At 43.8% G+C, this 26,518-nt stretch overlaps 1 protein-coding gene across 1 annotated transcript in view; it reads right to left on the reverse strand.

Annotated features, from left to right (window-relative positions):
• The window catches only part of cfap61 (cilia and flagella associated protein 61), a 42,019-nt gene that overhangs the window by 7,659 nt on the left and 7,842 nt on the right, over positions 1-26,518 (reverse strand). The window contains exons 8-19 of the mRNA XM_086143017.1: positions 26,339-26,433; positions 25,433-25,472; positions 24,153-24,289; positions 23,936-24,062; positions 19,923-20,000; positions 18,584-18,790; positions 15,756-15,884; positions 13,122-13,249; positions 4,369-4,458; positions 4,086-4,254; positions 2,747-2,924; positions 192-484 (exon numbers count right to left, since the gene is read on the reverse strand). Of these exons, the coding sequence (XP_085999143.1) occupies positions 192-484; positions 2,747-2,924; positions 4,086-4,254; positions 4,369-4,458; positions 13,122-13,249; positions 15,756-15,884; positions 18,584-18,790; positions 19,923-20,000; positions 23,936-24,062; positions 24,153-24,289; positions 25,433-25,472; positions 26,339-26,433 (1,671 nt within the window). The remainder of the gene's footprint in view (positions 1-191; positions 485-2,746; positions 2,925-4,085; positions 4,255-4,368; positions 4,459-13,121; positions 13,250-15,755; positions 15,885-18,583; positions 18,791-19,922; positions 20,001-23,935; positions 24,063-24,152; positions 24,290-25,432; positions 25,473-26,338; positions 26,434-26,518) is intronic.

Here is a 26,518-nt window from a genome sequence, read left to right on the forward strand (position 1 = left end):
TTTAATCACTTGGAAAGGGTTTTCCAATTTGGTGTCTGAAACAATGTACATTATTCTGCTCATATAAAAAAATACAAAAACATCATCTATCTTCCAGTAGCCAAATTAACTTCCTAGTGAGACGGCCTGATACTCTGGCTGTCGACCACCATTATTTCAGGTCTTAAAGGCTGGCAGGAAGTCGGACTCACGCCGCACGGCAGGTGGAGGGGCTTGGAGTCGGTGCTAAAAGACGCAGACGTTAGGGGATCGGGATTCTCGCCATGGTTCATCTGTGCCAGCAGGCAGCGGCGGTGGACATGGACCCCTGCATCCTTCATGGTGGCGGTCACCGCCCTCTCCACGGCCTGGTCTCCCAGGCGCAGTGCGCCGGGCTCACAAGGGGGGAGCACAAGGTGGACGCGAGACCCCTGGATGCCGAGGCCGAGGAGCGTCTCCACCGTGGTGAAGACGTCGATGCTGTTTCCGTAGACAATGGCGTTTTCTGGAGGAAATAGAGATGGGAAGCACGTGTTCATATCCGTTCTGCTAAAAATAATCCCTCAGACTAGTGTGGCGGCGGTACAGCAGCAGCTCTGGGGGAGATAACAACAACTGACTGGGTTTTAGTAGTCAAACCACTTCCCGATTTCATTGAATTAATGTGTATATAACAGTGACATGCAGATCTCATGAAAAAAGTTGGTGCGGTGGTTCGCACTTGCGCCTTGTGGCAAAAGGTCACTGGTTAGATTCCGACTGGTGGGCTTTCAGTGTGGCGTTACCATGTTTTCCTTGTGTCTGCGCAGGTTTCCCCCCGGTGTCCACAAACCTGCCCTGATGTGTCAGTGAGAGATTGGACAGTTGCCCGTCGATATAAAATGTGTGAACGAGTGAATCTTCGTATGTTGATATGATGAGTGACTGAGAGTATGAATGGTTATTACATGTCTCAATATGACATATGAACAAGAGAGTGAATGGTTGTCTATATATGACTTGTTAATGAGAGAGTTATTTGTTGTATGTTTTCTTGCCATAAGCTTCTTGTTGTAGCAACTGGACTTGAATTTCTTTACTTGAGGACACTGCAGCCCTCATCTGAGAGTCGTCTTCAGTTCATGTTCTGTTTCTTCAGGTTCTTTCGTTTCTCCAGAATTGAAGAAGCCTATGGGACCGGCCCGGCTGCTACGAGAGGATTTGGACAAGAATTCACCATGCACCGGATGACCGGGAACCTCCACAGACATTGTTTTTTCTGTCTTTATATGACATGTGAATGAGTGAGTGAATGTTCATTTGTTGATATGATGTGTGAATGACAGAGTGAATGTTTGTCTCTAGCGTGAATGAATGAATAACAGTGAGCATTGACGTTTTCAGTGACGTTACTGTGACGTTCTCAGAGCTCCAAATTCTATTACTTGGTCAGTGTCTCTGTCCGCGGTGCTGAAAGGCTCAGGCCTGCTGCCTGAAGCCTCCAGACTGACAGGAAACGGTCGTCACTACCTCAGCATGTGGCCTATAAGCTCACATATTTCTATTTTTATTCCACAAGGAAGGGAAATAACTTGAGGACCTCAAAGAGTGAAAAAAGGCAGGTGTCAAATTTTCCTTCATTCTTTTAAGAAAAATCTCACAGGTACAGAGGCGCCTAATTTTCACCTGCAAGCTGTCTGAATTACTTTACAAAGAGGATTTGACAAAAAAGACAAGAAGGAGCTCAAAATAAATGCAAAGATGATAATGATGATGGTGATGATGATAATGACCGAGATGACTGTGATAACTGTCACCTTAAATGGTTCCACGAGAAACGGCGTTTTAAATCTGAGAAGATTAGTGAAACCCAATGAGAACATTGAATAGTAGGGGAAAACAAAAAATGCTGAAAGAATTCAGGTGTAGTATTATAAATAACCAGACTTAAATCAGACTTAAAACTCTGAAAACTAGTTTTAGATGTGAGCGGGTGTGAGATAAGATGTCTTTTCTGAATCTTTTCAAGGTCTTCTCCGGTACGTGTCGCTTTCAATTCGTCCCTTTCTTTCTGTTACTGGGAAACATTTTAATAAAGACGCTATCATCTTCCACCCCATGCAGAACATCTTTGCAGCACTGAGCAGCTCCTTCAACCCAAGTGAGTGAGGGAGGGATTTCACAGGTCCTTCCTTCCTGCTGCTTTTTGGCTGTTTGACACCCTGTTCTGCTCTCAGTAGACCCCTTTCATTCATTCTTTAATTCATCCATTAATTCAATTCACCCACACACCCATAGGTGTTGCTGCTGTAATCATTGTACACTGCTAGTTGCCTCTTATGCACATGATGATACTGATAATATGTTTTTTTATATTCTTTATTTTTTTTTGTGGTATTTATATATCTTAGTAATATCCACTTTCTGCTGTGTGAAAATTGAAATTTCCCCACGTTGGGATGATTAAAGGGGATCCGTTAATTTGTACGAACAAAATAAAAAAAACACTGCCACACCCTTCCTTAAGAGAGTGGATTCATTTTTTGTTTATTGTTTGTTTTGAAAAACCTGAGAAAGCAGGTTACATGATGATGTTGGTCGTGTTGGCTGAATGGAGGCTGTTAATGAGTTGCTAATTATAGCGAAGCACTTCAATGCTAACAGGCTTCATGATGGCAAACGGCTGCAGATTCATCGTAGGTGTTGCACATGTCTGATTCATCATAGGTGTTGCACATGTCTGTGCACAGGCATGGCCACGTACGGTCCCGGCGTCCATCTCACTTACCCCTGCGTTTGACAAAATTATTCTTGAGCCAGCGGCGAGCCTCCTTGCAGTCGTGCAGGTCATTGAGGGTGAAGAGATTGGATGGCACCAGTCCAGAGTAACGGCTAGGAGAGGGTGGAGCCTGCAGCTGGCTGCTGGAGATGGGCAGGGTCAGATCCACGCCGGTGGGACATGGAAGCTGAGAGGACGTGGCGTATGAGTACCGTCAAAAGTGAAAGCGGCTGGGCAAATTACAATGACGGACAAAGAGGTTGGCCGCTCGACACAACCAGAGAGGGTCTGCAAGGCTAATTCAGGGCCACGGTCCGAGGCGACGTGCTGCTCGGCCGCTGCATGGTTAGCTTATCGGGACAAAACCGCTTGATTGGGCTTTGTGAGTGTTTACTGGTATCTTGGCTCCAACCTCCAGCCATGGCTGCACTGAGTGACACCGGTACATTTTCTTCAAACATCAATGGAGAGAAAGCGACGTTTATCGTAAATTAATAATGACGCATGCCTTGAATGAGATCCTCAGGGCTCCGTCTAAAACCTTCTGATTAATATGTTTAGGTATAGATAAAACCCCCAATCTATTTCCCGAACTGCTGTTTGGCAGCAGCAGTTGAGGAAAAACGTGCAAACTCTGTAGTTGCTTATGAGGCGGCTCGGCAGATTCACTTTGTATGTGAGGGAGACGACATAGGACCGTTTAGGTTCAGGCAAAACGTTCAGGCAGCTAAGGCAGAGCTAGGGAGTTGATGACTGACCTGAATGAGCAGACGGTTATCCTAGCATATAGTTAGCACAGGCTACACCTGGAAATGTTATGGTCTGGGATATAGGGGATGGTCGAGTTTATCGAAAGTAAGTAAGCAGCTAGTTATACTGAGATGGCAGCGGATGTCGAGCAGCGAGGTTTGATAACCGGGGTACGGCCTGTAGAAGTGGGCTGCCATGGTTTTTAGCATGGTAGCCAGGGAGGTAGCTAAGGTAGGATTGATTGATTGTAGATTGGCCATGTAGCATGGAAGGGGGTGTTTCCAGGACGCTGGATTTCGTTAGCCTTCTTTTGGGTTTTGTATTTTAACTTAACGGAACATTGGTGAAGGAAGTCGCCCACTCGAAAACCCCAACAGCATGCTTCAAACTAGATAATTGGTGATATATTGGTGATTGGTGATGTATATTGTTTGTTAGCTTGCTTGTTGTTTTACTGCAGCGCTGGTTAGCTTCTTTATAATCTGAATTGGGCTTCTAGATGTGTTCTACGTTGGATATTGACACAAGGGACAGTAACATCTTGTCCTGTGTATTAATGAATAATTTTAATTGTTCCTGTGAATGTAGGGTACTCCACCTGGTACTGCAATCCCGTGCAGAGGACAAGGTGGTCGTAAGGAACCTTCCCGCCGCTGGACAGCAAGAGGTGCTTGGACTTCCTGTTGATCCCGACCATCTTGCCCGTGATCATGGTGACGTAGGAGTGCAGAGGCATCTGTGCCAGGTCACCGCTGGTGTAGGCGTGACTGAAGGACAAAGAGCGCTCGCCTTAAACAACCTCCCGTACAACCTCCCGCTGCTAAAAACTGAGATACCACTACACGCCCCTCTTTAGTGATGTCATCACAGCCCCCGCTCACCTCGTGGACAGAAAATTGCCCTTGCAGTCGTGGTCGCCAGGGAAACCGTGCGTCGAGACGAGGGAGAGATTGTTGAACCTCAGGTGAGGGCTGCGGAACAAGCGACATCAACAACATGAGGGCGCCTACACAGATCATTTATTAAACACAATGCTCATAGAGGGCCCAAGAGGGAGGGGAAGGATGCTCTTTTTGACGCACAAACTTTTATTATTTTGACTCAATAGTATAAATACAATTAATCTGAAGTGTCACAACTGAATTCTCTATTTTCTGCACCACAAACACACTGATGTAGCTGACTAACTACGAGCTGCTGCTTCGGCTGCTGAACGTAAACTTTGGGTAAAACTGTGGTCCAAGCCCAGCCGGAACTCCATTCAAAAAACAAGAAATTTAAGAGGAATTTGATCGTCATCGTGGCTCCTATTCATCGTACTGTTGAATTGTGCATTGTGATGTTGAATTTTCATGCGGTGCAGCTGGTTGTCAAAGGTATCTGAATTGTCAGGGGAATCGTTTGAATTACCCAAAATACACTGCTCAAAAAAATAAAGGGAGCACTTAAAAAACACATCCTAGATCTAAATGAATGAAATATTCTTATGAAATACTTTGCTCTTTACACAGTTGAATGTGCTGACAACAAAATCACACAAAAATGATCAATGGAAATCAATTGTATCAACCCATGGAGGTCTGGATTAGGAATCACACTCAAAATTAAAGTGTAAAAACAAACTCCAGGCTGATTCAACTTTGATGTAATGTCCTTAAAACAAGTCAAAATGAATCTGTGTTGCTTCCTGAGTGGACACTATGATTTCACAGAAGTGTGATTGACTTGGAGTTACATTGTGTTGTTCAAGTGTTCCCTTTATTTTTTTGAGCAGTCTTTAATTAAGAGTCTAGTGTCATTCTCTATTATTTTCAACAGGAAAAAAATGCAATCCCAAACTGAAACAAAACTTATCATGCAATACTGACCATAAACACTCCATGAAAAACAAAGATTATTTTAAAAATTCTTTTCTTCCAAGTAATTATTTAGGAAACTGAACATATGACTCTTTTTTTTTGATGCATTGATTTTTTCTAGCCCTCCTGACACTCTTCTTGTATGTCGGTAAGAATTTAATATCCTTGAAATCCACTAAATAAAATCCGGTTGAGGAACATTTATACCCCAGTGAAACATTTGTAGCCCTGAAAGCATCCCAGGTGGGTCTTCTGACTGCGAGTTTTCGGTCTGTGTAAAAAAAAAAAAAAAAAACGCTGTTTGTGATGCAAATGGATTCCTTTGTTTGCAGCCCGCAGGGCGTCATTCAGCCGATAAGAAGAGCGCCAGCCTTTGGTAAACCAGCAGCCTGTTCTCATCTCACGGTGTCCGGCCTTATCAAGCCCGGGTCTCTGATCGCCTCCTGCACCCTCTCCCCCGCCTCTCCTTATCACTGCATCTCGACAAATTAACGACCGCGAAATTATCGCCACAAATCTGCAGCGCCGGGCCCCTGGCACTCTGCAGGAGCCAATCTTATATTTCACTCAGCTAAGATGACACGCATGCAGAGTGAAAGGAGACGTAATTATACATCCCTCACGCTTTAGGTTATATCTGCGACTGGATGATTATTTATCCTGGAATAACAGAGCTGGTCAAGTGAACTCACCATGTATCATACAAACACAGTAACTCCTATTCACTTGTTTTATTTTAAAATATTGTAAGGAGTACAACACATGCAGTATTTGCTTTAAGTATGCTGGTAGAGAAGTACAGAGAAGGTCAGAGAGAGCTGCATTGTGCCTTCGTAGACCAAGAAAAAGCATACGACAGGGTGTTGAGAAAGGAACTCTGACGTTGTATGAGGAAGCCTGGAGTGGCAGAGGAGTATGTTACAATTGTGCAGTACATGTGTGCGAGCTGGGGGGACAGTGGTGGGTGCAGAGTACTGTAGGCATGACAAAGAGTTTCAGGTGGGACTACATCAGAGATCAGCTCTGAGGCCCTTCTTGTTTGTAATGGTGATGGACAGGCTGACAGATGAGGTTAGACCGGAATCTCAATGTACCATGATGTTTGCAGATGACCTTGTGATCGGTAGTGAGAGCAGAGAACAGGTGATGGAATATCTAGACAGGTGGAGGTATCTAAAAGAACCTAAATATGCATAAAATAAGCTTAAAAACTGGTATATGCTGCTTGTAAATTTGGTTCTGGAATCGGTGCCTCAAATGTTCAGTATGGCATGAAAAATAGCAATACTGCAAATAATTTAATTTTCTTTGAATGTTGAATTTGTAATGACAAGAAACAGAAAAACTTTCTTTGGACATTCTACTTTAATATATAAGTTTATATAAAGTTTATATGCATATATAAAACAAATATAAACATCACATTTTAACATTTTGTATACATTTCTTCAGGATGCATTCATCACCTTGTTCAAAATAAAGAATTTGGTCAAACTACATCCAGTTAAAAAGAAGACTGGTTAATAGAATAAATAATTGTATATATTCATTACTGAAATTATCTTTCTGTGTGGACTTTGCATGTTCTCCCCGTGTCTGCATGGGTTTCCTCTAGTTTCCTCCCACATTCTAAAAACATGCAGCAGGTTAATTGGAAAAATTTGGGAAAATTGCCCCAAATGAGTGAGCGAGTGAATGTTGTGTGTCTTTGTATGTTGCCCTGCGCTTGACTGGAGACCAGTCCAGGGTGAACCCCGCCTCTCGCCCCATGACAGCTGGGATAGGCTCCGGCATCTCCTGCAACCCTGAGTGGAGGACAAGTGGCGGAAGATGGATGGATGGATGGATGGATGGATGGATGGATGGATAATACTAATACTAGTAATTCAGCCCGCAACAAAAATAAGAAGGAGTGATGTCTTATAAAGTTATTATTTGAAATTTAATAGATACCTCACATATATTTCTGCCAAATCTATTCAATATAGTCCATTTTTGGCAGAGGGATTAATCCTATTTTGGTTTGTGTGTGTGATGGCATCTTATTGTGACGTGTTTGAGCTCCTCCTACTTTCATTCTATAGATTATTTCAACCGAGACGCAGGACTTTACATGAATGCAAAAAATGAGACTAAATCAATTGTGATAGGTGTGACGAAAATACAGATGATGTTCCTTGGAGTCCAAAGGTTGCTAATGTAATTATTTGTTTCCTGATGAATTACATCACTCCCTAGGAATGACACTGAAAGGCAATAAGAAACCTGATTGGTTGTCATTTCTCAGCGACTGACCTTGTTTCTGCCGATAGGAACAAGCAGATAAAACAACAATCGACAGTCGGACAATGAATGCTGTCAAACTTTTCCTCTGTAATCTTCGCCAGAAGGTGGATTTATGCCGCAAACGGCAAGGCATTAATGCGCATCATTGATACCTCCAATGCTAATGAGTCAGCTGCGGCTGTGGATTTTCCGCGTTATCAGCCGGTGACAGACGGCTACCATGACCCCGCAGCCTGACCGCGGCGAGCTGAGAGTCGGGCCACTGCAGAGCTCTTTATCTGTCTGACCCCGTCCCAGCCAGTAATGGGGCTAGGGGGTGGGTTGGGGTTGGGACGTTTGGGCAGGGCTGATAAAGCGGGCCCCAGCAGGCCGACACTGACCCATCATTCACCTTCTCAATGCCTCACTATTAGTCCAGCGGACACTAACTGCCTCATTAGTCAAGTCATTAGTGACAGCAAACACAGATCGTTGCTGAAGGGGTGGGTGGGGGGGCTGCGGAGTGGCTAATTAAAGAAAGGGGGGCCAGCGTTGACCCAGCTGAATGCCAAGCAGCTGCCATGCCAGCCTCACCAGCTCCATTGGCCCCCTCGGTCGGCACAATGTGAGCCCAGCCCCCACCCCATTCCCGGTTGCCCGGCAGCTATCGCCTTGCCTCTGAATCAGCCGCACCGCGCGCCTTCTTATTTGCCCGGAGCTGTTAATCGCACAAAAGCGAAGGACGAAAGCAAACATGTAAGACGGCCTGACCCGGAGTCAAGTGACATTTCCAGAGATTGGATTCCTGGAATAGAGGACGATAAAGGAGTGAAAGGGGAGCTTCATTGTGCGACTTCTCGCTTCGGGTCCAGAGTGTGTGCGGATACTGTGATTTCTGCATGGGTAGACAAACACCGCTTCTGCGATACCTTACAAAGGAACAGCTTAATTGGTCTTTCCAGGATTGTCATCCCAGCGGCAAAATCTCTGTTACTTTGCATGATTGTCACACCGTACATCCTGTCAGCTCCTGTGTTACAATGTGTGAGGGTGCGATAGCGGGACACAGGCTAATTAAAACCCTTTTTTTCTCCCTCGAATCAAAATTGAAAAAAAAGCACACTCTTTTCCGTCACTGTGGTCTGCGCCGAAAATTGGCCCCGCGATACGTTTTAATCTCGACACCTGAATCAATAGCACTCTCCTGCTTTCCCCCTTGACAGGCTGATCTTTGACCATATATCAACCAACCTTAAACAGCTGTAAATTGCTAATTTAACTGCCACAAACTGAAAAGAAGCTACTTTTTTGGTGTTTCAGTGTGAACGTGGTCTTGCTCATTGTCCCAAATGACGGCAACGGTGACAGTTTTCGAAAATGGAAAGCTAATGCAGCGAGCTACCAAGCAATCACCAGCCATTATCAATCAACCTAGCAGTTAGCTTAGCCTTAGTAGTAGCCATTATCGATCAACTTTATACAGCTGTTAGAATTTTACTGCCACAAACTGAAAATGAGAAGCTAGGTTTTTGGCGTTTCAGTGTGACTGTGGTCTTGCTCGTTGCCTTCAATGACGGCAACGGTGACAGTTTCCAAGATGGAAAGCTAACACATTCTCATTCTGGGGGAGATTCTGCATTAGCTTAGCCATAGTAGTAGCCATTATTACTCAACCTTAAACAGCCATGCTAACTTTACAGCCACAAACTGAAAATTAGAAGCAAGATATTTCACGGCCTTGCTCATTGTCCCAAATGATGCCAACGGTGACAGTTTCCAAGATGGAAAGCTAATGCAGCTAGCTAGCCACACAATCTCATTCTGGAGCAGATGCTGCATTAGCTTAGCCATAGTAGTAGCCAAGTGAGCTATCCAAGCAACTTATCAGCCATTATCAAACAACCTTAGCTATAACGTAGCCTTAGTAGCAGCCATTATCAATCAACCTTGGACTGCCCTGCTAATTTTACTGCCACAAATGGAAAATCAGAAGCTAGCTTTTTGATATTTCATTGTGAACGCAGTCTTGCTCGTCATCCTAAATTATGGCAACAGTCACAGCTTCCAAGATGGAAAGCTAGTGCAGCTAGCTAGCCACACAATCTGGTCCTTGGGGAGATGATGTGTTAGCTTAGCCATAGTAACAGCCATTATTAATCAACCTTGGATAGCCATGCTAATTTACTGACAAAAATGGAAAATCAGAAGCTCGGCTTTTGGTGGTCCTGTGTGAACGCATCTGCGAGACGCCCTGGTATTTTGAAAGAAAGTCAAATGCAGAACTCCCACCAAGTCCTCTTAGGCCTAGCCCACAGGTCTGGCACACTGTCAATTGGCGGAATCTGACAAACACAACAACAACAATGAAGAACAGTATGGTGGCAGGGGCAGCGTGAGGAGTGTGCAATGTGAGGATCGAGCCTCTGCAACAAGGTCCACAGCAGTGACGTGCAGTCGGTAGAGGCAGGTGAGGCTGGGCCTTTCCTGGCATCATGGAAAGAAAAAAATGTAAAATGAAAAAATAAATTAAATGGTTAGATTTATTCAGTGATTTTTATTATAAAGTTATTTGCCACCAAAAGTCACCATTTTTGGTGTTTTTTTTTATAAAAATCACTGAAAAAAAATCCCATTTAGCGTTTAGATATGAAGAAGAGACGTGCGGTGACGTGGCAGCCAGCGGAGCCCTCTATGGATTGCGCAATGATTCTGCTAACTGTGCTGCCATGCTATGCGGCTGAAACTGTATTGCTTTTTCTGTGGATGTCACTGTTAAAATTTTCAAACACCTCAAGCACTAATATATGAACTAAATTTCCATACTTTAGCTGATGTGTATGATTTTTTTCGTTAACAACTGTAACGTGTTTCTCGTACCGAGCGATCATAAAGTGGCAGCGAAGACACACTAAGTGACGGGGCCTCATGGTAGGGGGCTGATACCAGGGATCCTTTTTACTACTCGGCTAAAGAATAATAGAATTTGCAATAGCAAGCTACTGTAAACAGTTAGCAAGTCAAGTGCAGCTATCCAGTTATTTTTTCCTCTTGCTTGGCTTTATTTCCAAAATGGAGGATTACATAGTTAAACTGAAAGTATTTTCTAAACTGGACTTTCAGTCAAAGCAGGAGATGATTAGTAAGGGAAGACCGACGCCGGTGCTAACAGATTTGCTTCAGACTACAAGACAGAAGACTCGGCCTTTTCAAACAGAGTGGTACACACGAAAAAGGTGGCTGTGTGGATGTCCAGTAAGAAAGCGCCTTTTCTGCTTTTCTTGCATTCTTTTCTTAACTTCTGACAATGTCTGCAGTCAAATGGGATATTGTGACCTGAAGAATCCGCAAAGAAGCCTAATCAAACATGAGCGGTCAGCCACTCACATTCAAAGACAAATCGCACTAAAAACATTCGGGATATCCAGGATAGATTTGGCTTTGAATAAACAGCAAAGACTCAACATCAGCATCCACAATGCTAAGGTGAAGGAAACCAAAGATTCATTCTCTGCACTGAAAAGACTAAAAACATACAATCGGAACAGGACCGATCAAAGACGGCAGTGATTTCTATTGAGACAGACAGACTTTTAAAACTGGAGAAAGACAAGGACGATTTCTCAGAGCAAGTTACCGATGCTTTTCTTCAGAAGGAGCAGCGCCTGGTCTTCATTTATAAGTAAAGGTAAGAGATAGTAAAAAAATTTTTTAAATATACTTTTTTCTATGCAACAGTTTGTATATGTAAAGAATGCTGATATGATATTTTAAACAAAACACATTAACTGCTGCCAATAAAATGGTGAATAATGGTGATGACGTCAGTGCCTCACCAGCCATGAACCTCACCGCACGTCACTGGTCTACAGCGCTGTGCTTTCATTTCCACCCACCATCTATCTGTACACAACTTTTGGCCTTTGGGAATTTGTTGCGATGGTATCGCCATCTTTTGCAGCCAAGGCTCTTCTCGGTGCAAAATATTTAGATATATTTATCAGCCATTTCCTGATAAATGAATATATTTAAAATAAATATATCTATCAGCTATTTGCATGGGTTTTTCACCTTAGATGTGTTACATACATTTTCATACTTCATCCTTTCATCCTTTCATCCTCAACCTTCATGCACCAGCAGACACATGGGAATGACAACCCTTTGGCTTTGCCGCATCAACCACGCTCACTTTAAATTTCTGACCAATCAGTATCAAATTTCTACACTCAACCAGGGGAACCTTTTAGTTTAGCAATCTCACAGGCGGCAAGGGACGACGGTACGGGCCGATGTGATACAAGCATCTGCGACGTGTACCTCAAGTGCCACACTCAAAATCACTGTGGAGAAGCTGTGGAGAAGAGGATGACGACCAAGACAGCAATGAGAGTCAAGTTGCCACAGTGTTCATGTTCTACACGGCGGGAATAATAACCTTGGATCAAATAGGTTGAAGTGTTTTTATTTTCTCCCTGCACTGCTTCACCATGTGAAAACCCCCGCCACTAGCTGACTGCAAAGTTATTTCAACCCAAAACTTTGTTTCAGAAGAGCTTAGACCTCTCCGTCGGGGACAAGAAAGACGCTGACCAGTGACCACTATATTTTTATCGTGGATTTATATGATTGATTTTCTTTTTTTTTCTATTATGTTAGTCTTTAGGAAATAAAGGGATGAAAATGTGAGTCAGCTTGTGTTTGAACAGCACATTTACCTGATAATAAAGTCTTTTTTGCGAAAACAACAGCGGTTTTATGTTACTGCGACGGCACATTTTGGGGGTGTTTTCTTTTTTTCCACCAGATCAACTCACAGCTGGGTCTCATCTTTCAGGCAGATTTGTTGACAAAAGGTAGGTCACATGACTTTGGTCAGTTATAATCAATCAACACAAAGCAGCAGGTTGATTTTCCGCATGTTTGGCCCCTGGGAACCTGGAGACGACAAGGTGCATACACAACGCACAGATGGTGTGTCAGAGGGGTTAACGGGGGGCCAATAAGTGCCCCAGGACCTCTTGTAGCCTCTATTAGAGGACGTGTTGCCTTAAAAATAATCCAAACACATACAAACTCCCATAACACTCTTCGACTTTGTGACCTCTTTAAAGTTAACGCCCAAGAAGAAGTCACATCTTGTCAATCAAATCACTTTCTATTTCACGGGCACAGAATATCTGGACGTAGTAGCCACAAATTAACATTGACGAGTTTTAGCTTGAAATAAATAAAATGCGGGAACATGTTTTATATTTCAGGACCATGAATTAATTCATCTTTGATATTATGTCCAGAAAGACACTGGGATGGGAACAGCTATAGTCCAGAGGCACACGTTATTTAAGATTAGGGATGAGTAATGTCCTGTGGCAAAGGATTAAATCAAAAATGGTGTGTGTGTGTGTGTGTGTGTAGGGCGGGGGGGGAGCAGTCAATAGCAAAACCCAGCTGCTAACAACGCATTATGGGAAATGTGTAACACATCGGGTGGAAAGAGTCGACAGGCTCACCAGAAACAAAGCACCTCCAGGAAAGATAATCCAGTGTCGGACGCGCCAACCACCACAATCCTGGCATTTACGGTGACCTTCGGCTCCATGGTCAACTTCCTGCTGACCAGGCTGAGAGCGAACGGCGCCTGAGAGAGCAGACGAAAGACTTGGTCACATCTGAGCTTGAGACGCAGACAAGTTTATTTTTTGTTTGTTTGCCAAAAAAATTGAGTTTGAATGACAATAAAACACTGCAACAATATGAGCAAATAATGAATGCGTAATTACAAGGGATGTCCGGGCACAAATTCAAGGATGAATCCTAGAAAACACGATACCGGCATGAGTAGTGAACACAGCACATATGGAACCTGTGACCTGACGATTACCGATCACTTTCCCACAGTCATTACATCCCAGTGCCGGTGGGACTGGCACCCCCACCTCTGATCTGCAGCAGCTAATGGCTCCTTCATCATCTATAATTAGGCAGATTGGCTCCACAATGCACCTTGTTGGATGAAAAATGCGTCAAGTGAAAAAAAGAGGGGAAACCCGAGGGTGTAATTAACCTTTGTGTAATATTCAAATAATTTCTAGTGGGTCCTGGTCTGCCGGACATCTGCCGCTTACAAGACAGCCTCTGGTTTGGACTGTGGCAACAGCGCCGCTGGGGAGCCTGTCATTAAAACATGGCTTCTGGCGTGAAGAAAAGAAGTCATCCGATGCACAGAAAGTAAATAAAATAAATAAGTAAGATAAAATGCTTCCTGGCAAAGATCGGATGAATTTGTAGTCATTAGATGTAAATGATCAAAATCATAAAATTAAACAAGTCAAATCTTGCAGCTGAAATGAAGGTCGTTTATCTGATAGGCCACGATATATTTAAGGACATGTTGACAAGTGGAACATCTTGATGACAGAATAATCAAATTGCGGGAACGGGTAATATTAAAACATTTTTGCTGAAAAAGCCGCCCTCGAGACGATCCACGGATGGATAGAAGCAGTGTTAGCTGGGGAGCCTTGACACTGGACATCGCTGGAGGTATGAAAACGGCAAAAATCCTGCAGGAGATTGTAGGTAAACAACTGCGGCAGCCTCTCAGCTTTTTCCTGGGAAGCATGTCTCACCTCCCAGAACGCCATGTAACCCGATGCCTCGGCCACAGAACAGGTGCTCCGGATTGGATTAATCGTACCGAGGCTACCAACACGCTCATCTGCACCACAGTCTGGAAATTCTGTCTGGGAGGTGTGTGTGTGTGTGTGTGTGTGTGTGTGTGTGTGTGTGTGTGTGTGTGTGTGTGTGTGTGTGTGAGAGAGTGTGCGCGCGCGTGCGCACACGTGTGTGTGTTGCTAGAGTGAAAAAAGTGTCCCCAAGCACAGTTAAAGTACAAGGCATTAGATACATCATAATCAGTGAGGCCTGAAAGGTGAAACTCTGGGAACAACACATTCATTCACTCATTTATTCGCTTATTCACCAATTATCTATAATGTTTATCCTGCGGCAGGATTGCACGACGGCTGGAGCCTATCTCAGTTGTTTATTGGCTGAGAGGCTTAGTTCATCCTGTCTGATCATCAGTCACAGGGACACGTACAAAACTCACAACCATTCGTTTATTCATTCCCATGTCATACAGATGTCATACGCCATATAGAGACATACAACCAACTGTTCATTCACGTCATATTGAGATGCAACCGTTCACTCCCTCGTGCATCATATACACATACAGCCTTCACTCACTCATTCAAGTCAGATAAAGAAACAAAACCATTCATTCACTCATTTACACGTTCTCAATTAAAGAATTAAGTATAGCGGAGAACCCGGGCAAATCCACGCAAACACAGTGAGAAAAAGCAAACGCCACCTTGACGGAAATACAGGGACATTCTCGCGACAAGGCGGAAGTGCTGACCACTGCGTGAAGGAACTTTGTCCATGAGACCCGAACAAAATTTTGGACACGGAAAACTTTCAAAACTCAAATTTTCTGGCGTGAGCAAAGGTCAATGTCAAGGTCACCAAGTGTGTTTGTGTGTCAGTGAGTCTTTCATAGGTAAATCTTCAAACTGTGCATACTTCAATGTATACTGCTCTTAATGAATGCTTTAATATACCTTTTAATAAAGCCTTTGACCGAGTGAATCTCTCAGTATGAAAATGGGTACATGTGAAGGGTGTGAAGGGAGAGAACAAAGCAAGAATTTTATGGCACTGTCTGAATAATCATAATGTTACAATGTATATGACAATAAGAAATCGTGAATTTTGAATAATGTAAGGTAGCCAGATGGTAAGCTAGTAATGTATTAGGCGAGAGAGTGAGTCAGCGAGTCAGTCAATCAATCACTCAGTAAGTCAGTTGGTGAAATGTTAGCACGGAAGTCACGGCACTGAGTTCTAAACCAAAAGTAGCTCTGAGACAAAGTGAGCAGGTCAGCCAGTGGAGAAATAGGGAGGTAAGTGAATAAATGACAAATGAGTAAACAGTCGTGATGTCGATAGAAGTCGCTATCTGTCAATCAGACTGTCTGGTTTTTGACACGCTGCCATCTAGTGGTCCCAGCAACACCCCGCACCGCTCCCTCAGCTCATCTCCATCTCCTCCGCCCGCCAGCTGCCACTCGGCCCACCTGCTCCTCTGTGATCCGCCTGGAAGGCACGTTGATGCCAAGCTCCTCCAGCGGGTAGATGATCTGGCACCGCGGGCGAACGGGGACAGCGCAGTCTAGGACGAAATCCAGATGACAGATGCAGGAATTCTGAGAGGGGGGAGAAAAAAAGAAGAGAGAGCGAGGTCTCGTGAAGGCCATTTACGGACAGGGGACGAGTGAGAAGTGATAAGAAGAGGTCGGCCGAAGCGAGGTGTGACGCTGGGGACGTGACGTGACTGCGCAGCAGCGCTCCGAGGCCCCGCGCGGAGCTAATTCTCCACTTTCCACCGCAACTGTGCGTCAGCGCCTGTGGCCTGGGGCCTGTTTTGCGAAGGTTAATTAGCAGAGGAAGGGGAGGCCACCACACGATGAGGAAATGTCTTAATATAGCATGGAGGTGGAGCTGGCGGCGTCGGCGGCACCTGCTGCCCTCACCTCCGGGGGGTACGGGCGCTGTAAGAAATGCCCCACTTTACCATGAAATGCATTGGATTTACACATAAAGCTTTAAATCAGGGGCGTCAAACATACGGCCCGCGGGCCGGAACCGGCCCACAAAGGGGTTCAACCAGACCCACAGGATAATTTGAAAGTGAAAAAATGCATAAAAGACAAGGATTTTTTTTTTTGATTAAATGCAATTCAAGAACTTTCCGCTGGGGGCGCACTCCTTTGGTCAGAGTAGATGACAATCCGCATCACAGATGGACAAATCAGAAGACGTTTCAATGCACCACCTGCTGCTTGTTATGACGTTTTTTCTACCCTGTTCTCTACCTCCCCACTATGCCCTCACCAGCCAAAATGTCGTTATCAAAACAGAGAAAAGTAGTTAAAGAGTGTAGAATTTTCAAAGCGGTCCACTTTCACCCATAGCCGAGAAATCAGTGAAGCAGCGGTAAAAGCCAGCTAACTAATTGCTAAGGAAAATGTACAATTTAATGTTAGTCAGCAGCTTCACTACAAACGAGTATGATGGAATTGTACTGTTCATGCAACTCCATACATTTTCAGTATGTATTGTATGTTTATGCATGTTTCATGTATGAGGTTTACACATTGACAGGACAGGTGAATACTCTCATCCTTACACATTTAATAGCACCCTTTTTAGTTTGGAGGGTGTGGGCAGGGATTCAATTTAGATTTATATGCACATGTGTAAATGGTTTAAAAATCCCTTTCTTTATAAGTCTCATTTAATCTTAAAGTGCATATACTATATTTTTCAATACCAATTACTTGTTAAAGTTTTGTGCCTTTGTACGATCTGTGGGATTGCATGATCACATGATTGCAATGCATACATGTGAATGGTAGAAGTAAATTGCACTTTTGTCTAAGGAAATATGAGGTGTTTCATGAAATGTTTTTGGTAAAGGATTGTTCATTAAATTCCAAGATTCTCCTAATCTCCTTGTACTTCTTTACACCAAAACAGTGGAAAGATATGATATTTTGGTTATTTATTGCTGAGTATACTATTATTTTAAAGGTCCGGCCCACTTGACATCTACCTAGGCTGTATGTGGCCCGCGATGAGAAATGAGTTTGACACCCTGCTTTAAAGGGATCCCCAGCTGTTTACGGGGCAATGCTGTCTGGGTAGTGACGTCAAAAGGTGGGCACTTGGCAAGGTCTCGTTCATTTTGCCTGACGGTGATACAGCTGTTTTGTGCAACATTTAAACCTGAGAGACCTGAGTGAGGAGAATAACGGCAAAGACAGAAGTCAAAATGAGCTTCGAAATGAAGATGAGCAAAGACGCAAAGAGACAAGAGTTGGCAAAAATCGCCGGTGTGCGTGCGGCAACTCCGTTGCTGTGGTAACAGAAAGAGCGACTGTTGTAAGGAGCTCCGCTCATCAACTGTTCACTGTAGACTTACGTACCACTGGAGAACATCCAGCGTCTCCTGCATTCTTACCGTATACACCGTATTGTACTAAGCAAAAGTTAACGCTAGCGGAAATCTGAGTTACCACGAGCAACCTCCATACGTCATCAACCTAGCATGCATTGCAATAGTGTGTTAAATGTGTTAAAAATTGCGATTTTCAAAGAAAAACGGAATTCTTTGTACCTTTTTAACAATACATATACCTATTAGTCATCCCAGGTCAAGGGAAAGTTAACACTAGCGACCTCCATGTGTCATCAACCTAGCATGCATCGCGCTAGTAAAACAATGGCGGTGCCCCGGGTTAAAATTTGTGATAAAAAATGGCGGAGGAATTCTTTGTGCCCTTTAACAACACATATGCCTATTAGTCCTCCCAGGTGGAGTTCCCTTTGATAAACCCACCGGCGCCTGCTTGACCGGTGGCGTCTGAGACGAAGACCCCTGCCGCCCAGACGAAATGACAAAAGAAATATCTGGATTTTTATCTCTGAGATACAGATCAGACGGTGGACAGGACCTGGAAACATTATCTTTTTTCGCTTCTGTGTCCGAACCTTGGATTTAAATGAACACTGTGCGTTTTCTTTCAAAATCCAACATTAAGTTTCAGAAGATATTGATTTGTCCCAGAGCCCGAGCGAAAATTCATTCAGGGAGATTCTTTAGTTAGTTTTCAAAACTCACACAAATATTCGAAAAAGCTTTTGCCTAAAATCTGTCAAGAAATGACCTTGAAATTCAACTTTAAAATCAACAATTGTCCAAAAACTCAGAAAAGAAATTAAAAAACTGTCAAGAAATTAGCGAAAATTGACAGGTATATCTTGCAGTGTGTGTGACCAAAGAGGCTGGATGGGGCCCTGGAGGCTAGGGGCCCCCCAACCCTTCATCGAGCTAACGCCCCACCTCCTGGCCGCATCCAGGCGGGAAGCCGCGGTGATAGAGGCACGACTTGTGCGCCAGCCGGAGGACATCCTTGAACACGTGTGTGCTGAAGTGCTGGAAGAACGGCGCCAGAACCAAGTGGCGGATCTGAGCGTGCTCCTCGTAGCGATGGTGGCTGAAGTAGATGAAGTTCTCAATGTTGTAGTGACCGCGGATGTATTCCATGTCCTAATGGAGGGGGGGGCAGGGTGTCAGTGACCTCTTTTAACAACACGGAAAAAAAAAAACAATAGTCTCCTGCATTTTTCCATATTTTTAAATTTCCCATTTTCAGATATTTTTTGTTAAATACATTTCTGGTATTTTTGGCCATCGAGTCCTTATTACTATTTTTATATTAGGGCATTTTCTTGCTACTTTTCAGATTTTTAATTTGTCATTACATTTTTTTAAATTTTATTTTCTATCTCATTTCACTCTTGGGGATGTTTCCAAGTTATTTGTTGCTGTCATGGTTTTCACATACCTAACTTTCCCTCCATTTCAAACCATTTCTTGGCAAGTTTTTGGTGCTGGACGATTTTTTAAAAGTCTTGCATTCATTATCTATACGTTTTTTTCCCGCACTCGCAGTTGCTGGCATGCTAGAGTGTACCCCGGCACACTGAGACATACAACCATTCACTCTTTTACTCACACGTTAATATCGGCACCCTCCTGGAATAATTGCCGGAGTCGTTTTTTCACATTTTTTGGACAACACAAATAGCTCAACCATATGTTATTTAAGGAATTGGTTGAGGCAAATTATCTTAAGGTGATGAATGATATAGAGACATACCATTCACCTCCTCATTCACATCATATAGACAAATAACCATTCACTCACTGATTCACATATTTAGGCTATTTCGAGTCTCTAATTGACCTGCATGTTTTTGGACTGTGGAAGGAAACTGGAATGGCCACAGGAAACATGGCGAGAACATGGATGCAGAATCCAACCATGAACCTTTTGCTGTGAGGCAGAAGCACTAACCGCTGCACCACCTTCTGCTGAAATGTCTTAAAATTATTCTGAAAGATTCGGTCAGTGTCTAACAAATTTACATTTAGCTTTTTTCTGTCACTTGCTTCCCGTTCATTTCTGTCAGGCTTTTGTTTTGAGTTTCCTTCGATATTTCACCATTTTAATTCTTATTATCAGGTACTTAAGGTGTAATAATATTATTACATTTTTTTCTTTAAGCCTCTTAATGGTAAGCTTAACTTTTCTGATCACTGATCAATACTGTGCACGCAGAGGCTTCTGCTGTTCCCCGGTGAACAAACATGGCTTAGGAGGAGACTAAACACCCACCTGCTCGTCCCTGATGATCAATATCCCCACCACCTCCTCATCTGCCTGGGCGATGAAGGCCTGCAATGCCAACCCCTCCTACACACACACACACACACACACACACACATACACACACACACACACACACACACACACACACAGCATTCAGGTGTGAGTGTGTGTGTGTGAGAGAGAGAGAGAGAGAGAGAGAGAGAGTCTGGTGCCACAAAATGAACATCAAGTGGCTCCTTTCTCATTTGGAGAAGTAATTATCGGTTTTGGAGCGACAGCAGTGACAGCTGGCCGCGGGGCCGAGAAGAAAAATCTGTTCAACTGAAATCTCGGCAATCTGTTAGCTGGCGTCGGGTGACAATCGACTCCAAGTCCAAGAGCCAGAACTTCACACTGCTGGTTCCCTCCTCTGACAACATCACACACACTCTGGATTAGAGGTGAACCAGTCAAAGCTGCAGGGTTGCTACACGTACAGGTGTCACTTCAATGTCACATCAAGGAAATTGTTTTGTTTATTTTCATGTTTGTTCCCCTCGCTCTGCGTGGAGTGATAATCTCTATTTCTTATTTCTGCTACATGTTTTTTATTGATCAGGAATTGAAAATAAGGGAGAAGACTTGTGGCAACTATAGAGGGATTAAGTTGATGACACCATGGAAAAAAGGGTAGTGGAAACTAGACTGAGAGCAGAAGTTTGCATTTGTGAACAGCGGTATGGTTTTATACCTAGAAAGAGTACAACAGATGCAGTATTTGTTTTAAGAATACTGGTAAGAAGTACAGAGAAGATCAGAGAGAGCTGTATTGTACCTTTGTAGATCTTGAACAAGCATACAACTAGGTGCCAAGGGAGGAACTATGGTATTGTATGAGGAAGTCTGGAGTGCCAGAGAAGTATGTTAGACTGGTGCAGGACATGTATGCAAGATGTGAGGAGTGCTGTTGTTGTGACAGAGAAGTTCAACATGGAGGTGGGACTACATCAGGGATCAACTCTTGAGCCCCTGATGGTTGGCAGTGGTGATGGAGAGGCCAACAGATGAGGTTAGACAGGAATCTCCATGGATCATGATGTTTGCAGAGGACAATATGATATGTAGTGAGAGCATGGAACAGGTGGAGGGAAATCTAGAAAGGTGGACGTATGCTCTGGAAAGGGAGGAATAAAGGTAACAGCAGGGCAGAATATATGTGTATGAGAATAAGTGGAACCCAAGTGGTACAGTGGGGCTACAGGGAGTGGAGATAAAGAAGGTATAGGAGAGTACTTTAGGAACAACATCCAGAACAACAGAGAGTGTGGAGAAGAGGTAAAGACATGAGTTCAAGCAGGTTGGAATGGTTGGGGAAAAATGTCTGGAGTAATGTGTGATAGAAGACTGTCAGCCAGAATGAAAGTAAATGTGTATAAGACAGTTGTGGAACCAGTGATGCTGTATGGTATGGAGACAATGGCATTGAGGAAAAGACAGGAGGCAGAACTGTAGGGGGAAAATGCTAGATCACAGTCACCCATTCACGTATGCTCATATTCTCAACGTGCTAAACAGGCCATCAGGAGCAACTTAGGGTCCAGTGTCTTGCCCAAGGACACATCAGCATCCAACCTTCCAACTGGGTTGCCACCTGCTCAACCAACTGAGCTATGGTTGCCCCAAGTATGGTAATAATAACATTAAGAGGAAGCAGAGCCAGAGTCTCTCTGAGCCGGTCCCAAGCCTCGATTGATGCAGAGGGTTGCGTCAGGAAGGGCGTTGGGCGTAAAACTTTGCCAAAACAAAACATGCAAATCAAACCTAAGAATCTCATACCGAGGCCCGAGTTAACAACGACTGCCATTGGTACAGATGACCTACAGGGAACCAATGGACATTGGACTACTGTGAGTTGAAGAAGGAGAGGAGGAAGGCGTGTTTGGAAGCAGAGACAGAAGAGGAAAGGCGAGAGTCTGGAACTTGGAGTAGGGACTTTGAATATCAGGACTATGACAGGTAAAGGTAGAGAGTTGGTCGACATGATGCAGAGAAGAAAGGTGGATATACAGTGTGTCCAGGACACCAGATGGAAAGGCAGTAAGGCTAGAAGCTTAGGAGCAGGCTTTAAGTTGTGCTATTATGGCACTGACAAGAAGAGAAATGGAGTAGGAGTTATCTTGAAGGAGGAGTTTGTTAGGAACGTCCTAGAGGTGAAAAGAATGTCAGATAGACTTATAAGTCTGAAATTGGAAATTGAAGGTGTGATGCTCAATGTTGTTAGTGGCTATGCCCTGCAGGTGGGATGTGAGTTTGAGGAGAAGGAGAGGTTCATGAATGAGTTAGAAGAAGTAATGTAGAATATCCCCAGAAATGACAGAGGGGCAATTGGTACAGACTTCAATGGATATGTTGGTCAAGGCAGTAGAAGGGATGAAGAAGTGATGAGCAGATTTGGTATACATGACAGGAACACAGAGGGACAGATGGTGGTAGATTTTGCAAAACAGATGGAAATAGCTGCAATGAACACTATTTTCCAGAAAAGACACAAACATAGGGTAACTTGTAAGAGCGGAGGTAGGAGCACGCAGGTAGACTCCATCTTGTGTTGACGAGGGAACTTGAAAGAGGTCAGTGACTGCAAAGTAGTTGAAGGTGAGAATGTAGCCAGACAGCATAGGATGCTGGTTTGTAGGATGACTCTGGTCACAAGGAAGATCAACAGGACAAAGACAGTGCTGAGGACAAAGTGGTGGAAGCAGAAAAGACAGGAGTCTTGTATGGTTTTCAGGGAGGAGTTGAGAAAGGCTCTGGGTGATCAGGGAGAGTTCACAGCAGCTAATGTGATCAGGGAGACAGGTAGGAGAGCACCTGGTGTGTCACCTGGATGGAAAGTAGAGAAGGAGACTTGGTGGTGGAATGAGGAAGTGCAGGAATATATACAGAGAAAGTGGTTAGTATAAAGTATATAACAGGGTGCCAAGAAAGGAACTCTGGTATTCTATGAGGAAGTCTGAAGTAGCAGAGAGGTATGTTAGACAGGACATGTATGCTAGCTGTAAGACACTGGTATGGTGTGCTGTAGGGGTAACAGAGAAGTTCAAGGTGGAGGTGGGACTCCACCAGGGATCAGCTCTGAACCCCTTCTTGTTTGCAGTGATGATGGACAGGCTGACAGATGAGGTTAGACAGGAATCTCCATGGACCATGATGTTTGCAGATGACATTGTGATCTGCAGTGAGAGCAGAGAACAGGTTGAGGAAAATATAGAGAGGTGGAGGTATGCTCTGGAAAGGAGAGGAATGAAAGTTAGTCTCAGCAAGACAGAATATGTGTGTGTGTGAATGAGAGGAACTCAGGAGGAACGGCTACAGGGAGTGGAGATCAAGAAGTTGGAAGATTTCAGGTACTTGGGGTCAACTGTCCATAGCAACGGAGACAGCGGAAAAGAGGTGATGCAGGTTGAAATGGGTGGAAAAAAGTCTCAGGGGTACAGTCCGATAGAAGACCATCAGCCAGAATGAAAGGAAAAGTGTACAAGATGGTGGTGAGACCAGCGATGCTGTACGGTCTAGAAACACTGACAACGACCAGAAGACAGGAGGCACAGCTGGAGGTTGCAGAGATGAAGATGCTAAGGTTCTCTTTGGGAGTGACCAGGATGAATAGGATCAGAGGAACAGCACATGTTAGATGTTTTGGAGAGAAGGTCAGAGAAGCCAGGCTGAGATGGTTGGGTCATGTACAGAGGAGGGATAGTGAATGTACTGGTAGATGGATGCTGGAATTGGAGCTGCCAGGCAGGAGGTCTCGAGGAAGACCAAAGGGAAGATTTAGGGATGCAGTGTGAGGATATGAAGGTAGCTGTTGTGAGAGAGGAGGATTCAGAGAATAGGCTTAGATGGAGAAGGTTGATTTGCTGTGGCTACCCCTTGGGAGAAAAGCCGAAAGGAGAAGAAGAAGAGGACGAAGAAAAAGACAGTGGTGTCAGTGGTTCCACAAGGGACTATTTTCTTTCTACTGGAGGCGGCGGACTGACTGTGTCCCTGCGGTACTCGAAGAAAAGGTCCAGGTCCTGCAACAGGAAGTGGTTCAGTCTTACGTTCTTCACCAGCTCGCAAACAGCGGGCCGATCCGACGACACAGCCGTCCTCATCATCACAGACCTGCGGCAGACATCACACCATCAGAGGGTCGGCGCCAGCTATCAGCCACTTCCTGTCTGAACACGAACACACACATACACACACACACACCTGAGACCAGCACGGTGGAAAAGGTAAAGTTCAAAGGCCAGTGAGCTGCTGCATCGCGGTGCCACCCGGAGGAAGCTCTGCAGAAGTGGGAACTCGGGCGAGGACGTCGGGACGGTGATGATGCAGAAGTCCAGGTCCTGAGGGACACCAGGGAAACATTGGGAGACTTGTGACAATCCCCGGTCACACACACACACACACACACACACACACACACACACACACACACATACAACTGTAATTTCCGGACTGTTAACCGTTAATTTTTTTTACATGCTTTGTACACTGCAGCTTCAACAATGATGCGACTAATTTTGGGATTTTTGCGGGGATTTTTTTCGAGGTAACAAGCTTCATGCTGCTAAAATATTTAGCCTCGTCTTATCGGACCAATGAAATAAACACCACATAAACACCACAAAACACACACATGTGGTTAACGTAAGTGACGTTGAGTGCGATGACGAAAGAGAGACCAAGGAAATGTGTGAAAGAGGAATTCCGAGGCTGTTTTAATTCCGACACTGAAGATGACATTGTAGTGGCTTCAGTACTCACGCAACTATATTTTTTATTTTTTTAACCAGGTGCGTTACGGGCACTGTTTGTAAAAAAGCATTTATGATACGTATTGAATTAAAAGTTAAAAAAAAAATTCTGTGGAACAGCTCTGTGTAAATATCTCATGTTATAAATGGACACTTGCGGTTTATACACACATGCGCCCTCATATTCAGGTGCACTCAATAGTCCGAAAATTACAGTAAACGCAACTGACAAGAAGAATTAAAAACATTCTCTTGTTTTTTTTTTAAATTGACAATTTTCTTTAACCAAACAAGCCTGATTGTGAGTGGAAAAAAAAGGAAAAGTATTTCAGGCTTGTAATTCACAGATTTTGAACTTTTTGTTAGTCCCACATTTGTTTTTGCCAACTTAATCCCATTTATGTGTGTTTTGCACTTCCATGTCATAAATCTTTCAGCTTTTAGAAAATGTGTTTGAAAATATTACCAATCTGTAATTACATGAAAAAGACACTACAGATGCTATAACATAATTATTACATTATTTTTTTTAATCTTATTTATTTGCAAATTTCTCTTTTTCTTTTGCTGTTCAACACTTGTTTTACCTGATGAAGTTGCTGAATTTAAAAACCTGTTGTTGAAGTGTCTGACTTTTTCGTTGAAGCCTTTTATTTTGAAAATGTGAAGGAATTCAACCTTTATTTTTTAACAATGTAAACATCTGAAACCCTGTCGAGATTTAAAACTCACCGGGAAGAATTTAAATATGTAAGGAATAAAGTCCACCGATCTGGAAGAGAAGAAGAGGGAGAGGAAGCAGTGAGGCGGTATTGGGGCTGCCAGGACGTCAATCAGCGAGTGGGGGAACAACTGGCGTCTCAGTCTGCCACTGCTTCCAACGCTTCGCAAGCTGTCGCTTCCATCGCACCTCTCATTAATAACGTGTTCGTCCCCGGCAGGAAGCCGTTCACCTCCTCGCTCGCCAGCAGCTGGGCGGCACGACGGCGGCAGCGGAAGCCAACAAACTGTCAGAGAAAGCAACTGACCGAAGGGGGGAAGTATTTTGGGGAGGGGCACCGCCATCATGGAGGCCACTGGAAACTTTAAAAGATTCTAAAGGTTTCAATACATAAACAACCCTTTATGATCGCAAAGTGAGAGATGTGATCTTTCCCAATTTATTTAATACATTTGAGAATTTGATCTCGCACATTGACGACTTTGTCTACATTTTCAAATTATAAATGCATTTTCTACTTGTTTATGCAACTTTTTTCTAATTTTAAATTCACGGTCAAAGTCACTGATAATTGAGCTAGTGGAATGATGGATGATACTTTTTTTAATTTATGGGATAAGACTGAAGGACCTGAGTGGCAAATCTATGCGAAAAAATGCACAAAAATATGATTTTTGTCATTTTTATTCTTTTTTCAATCTGTTTTTCCAGAGGGAAGGGAGCTGGAACTTCCCATCTCTGATCTATACAATTGAGTGAAGCATCATAAGAGGTCACTTTCTGGCTCAGCTGTTCTTTCTTGTTTATCCATTGATTGTTCATTGGCTGCTCCATGGCCTTGACGTGAACACACAGGGCTTTATTTTTGACCTGAAAAGGAAATTTCGTGGTGGTATGATAAGAGATACTCTCCTCACCTGGTCTCAAAGCTCTTGTCAATGACAAAGAACTGGATGCAGAAAGCGTTGGGTTTCTCCATTAACTCCCCGGCTCCCGTGGACCATAGCGCCCCCTGCTGACAGGGGGTGAAAATGATTCGCTAAAGATGCTGTTTTTTGGTGGAAAAAAAAGAAAAAACATCTTCAGGTCTCTGTGCT

The sequence above is a fragment of the Fistularia commersonii genome, chromosome 36 (genome assembly GCF_037954325.1).
Source record: "Fistularia commersonii isolate RoL2024-O1a breed Wild chromosome 36, RoL_Fcom_v1.0, whole genome shotgun sequence".
Lineage (NCBI taxonomy): Eukaryota > Metazoa > Chordata > Actinopteri > Syngnathiformes > Fistulariidae > Fistularia > Fistularia commersonii.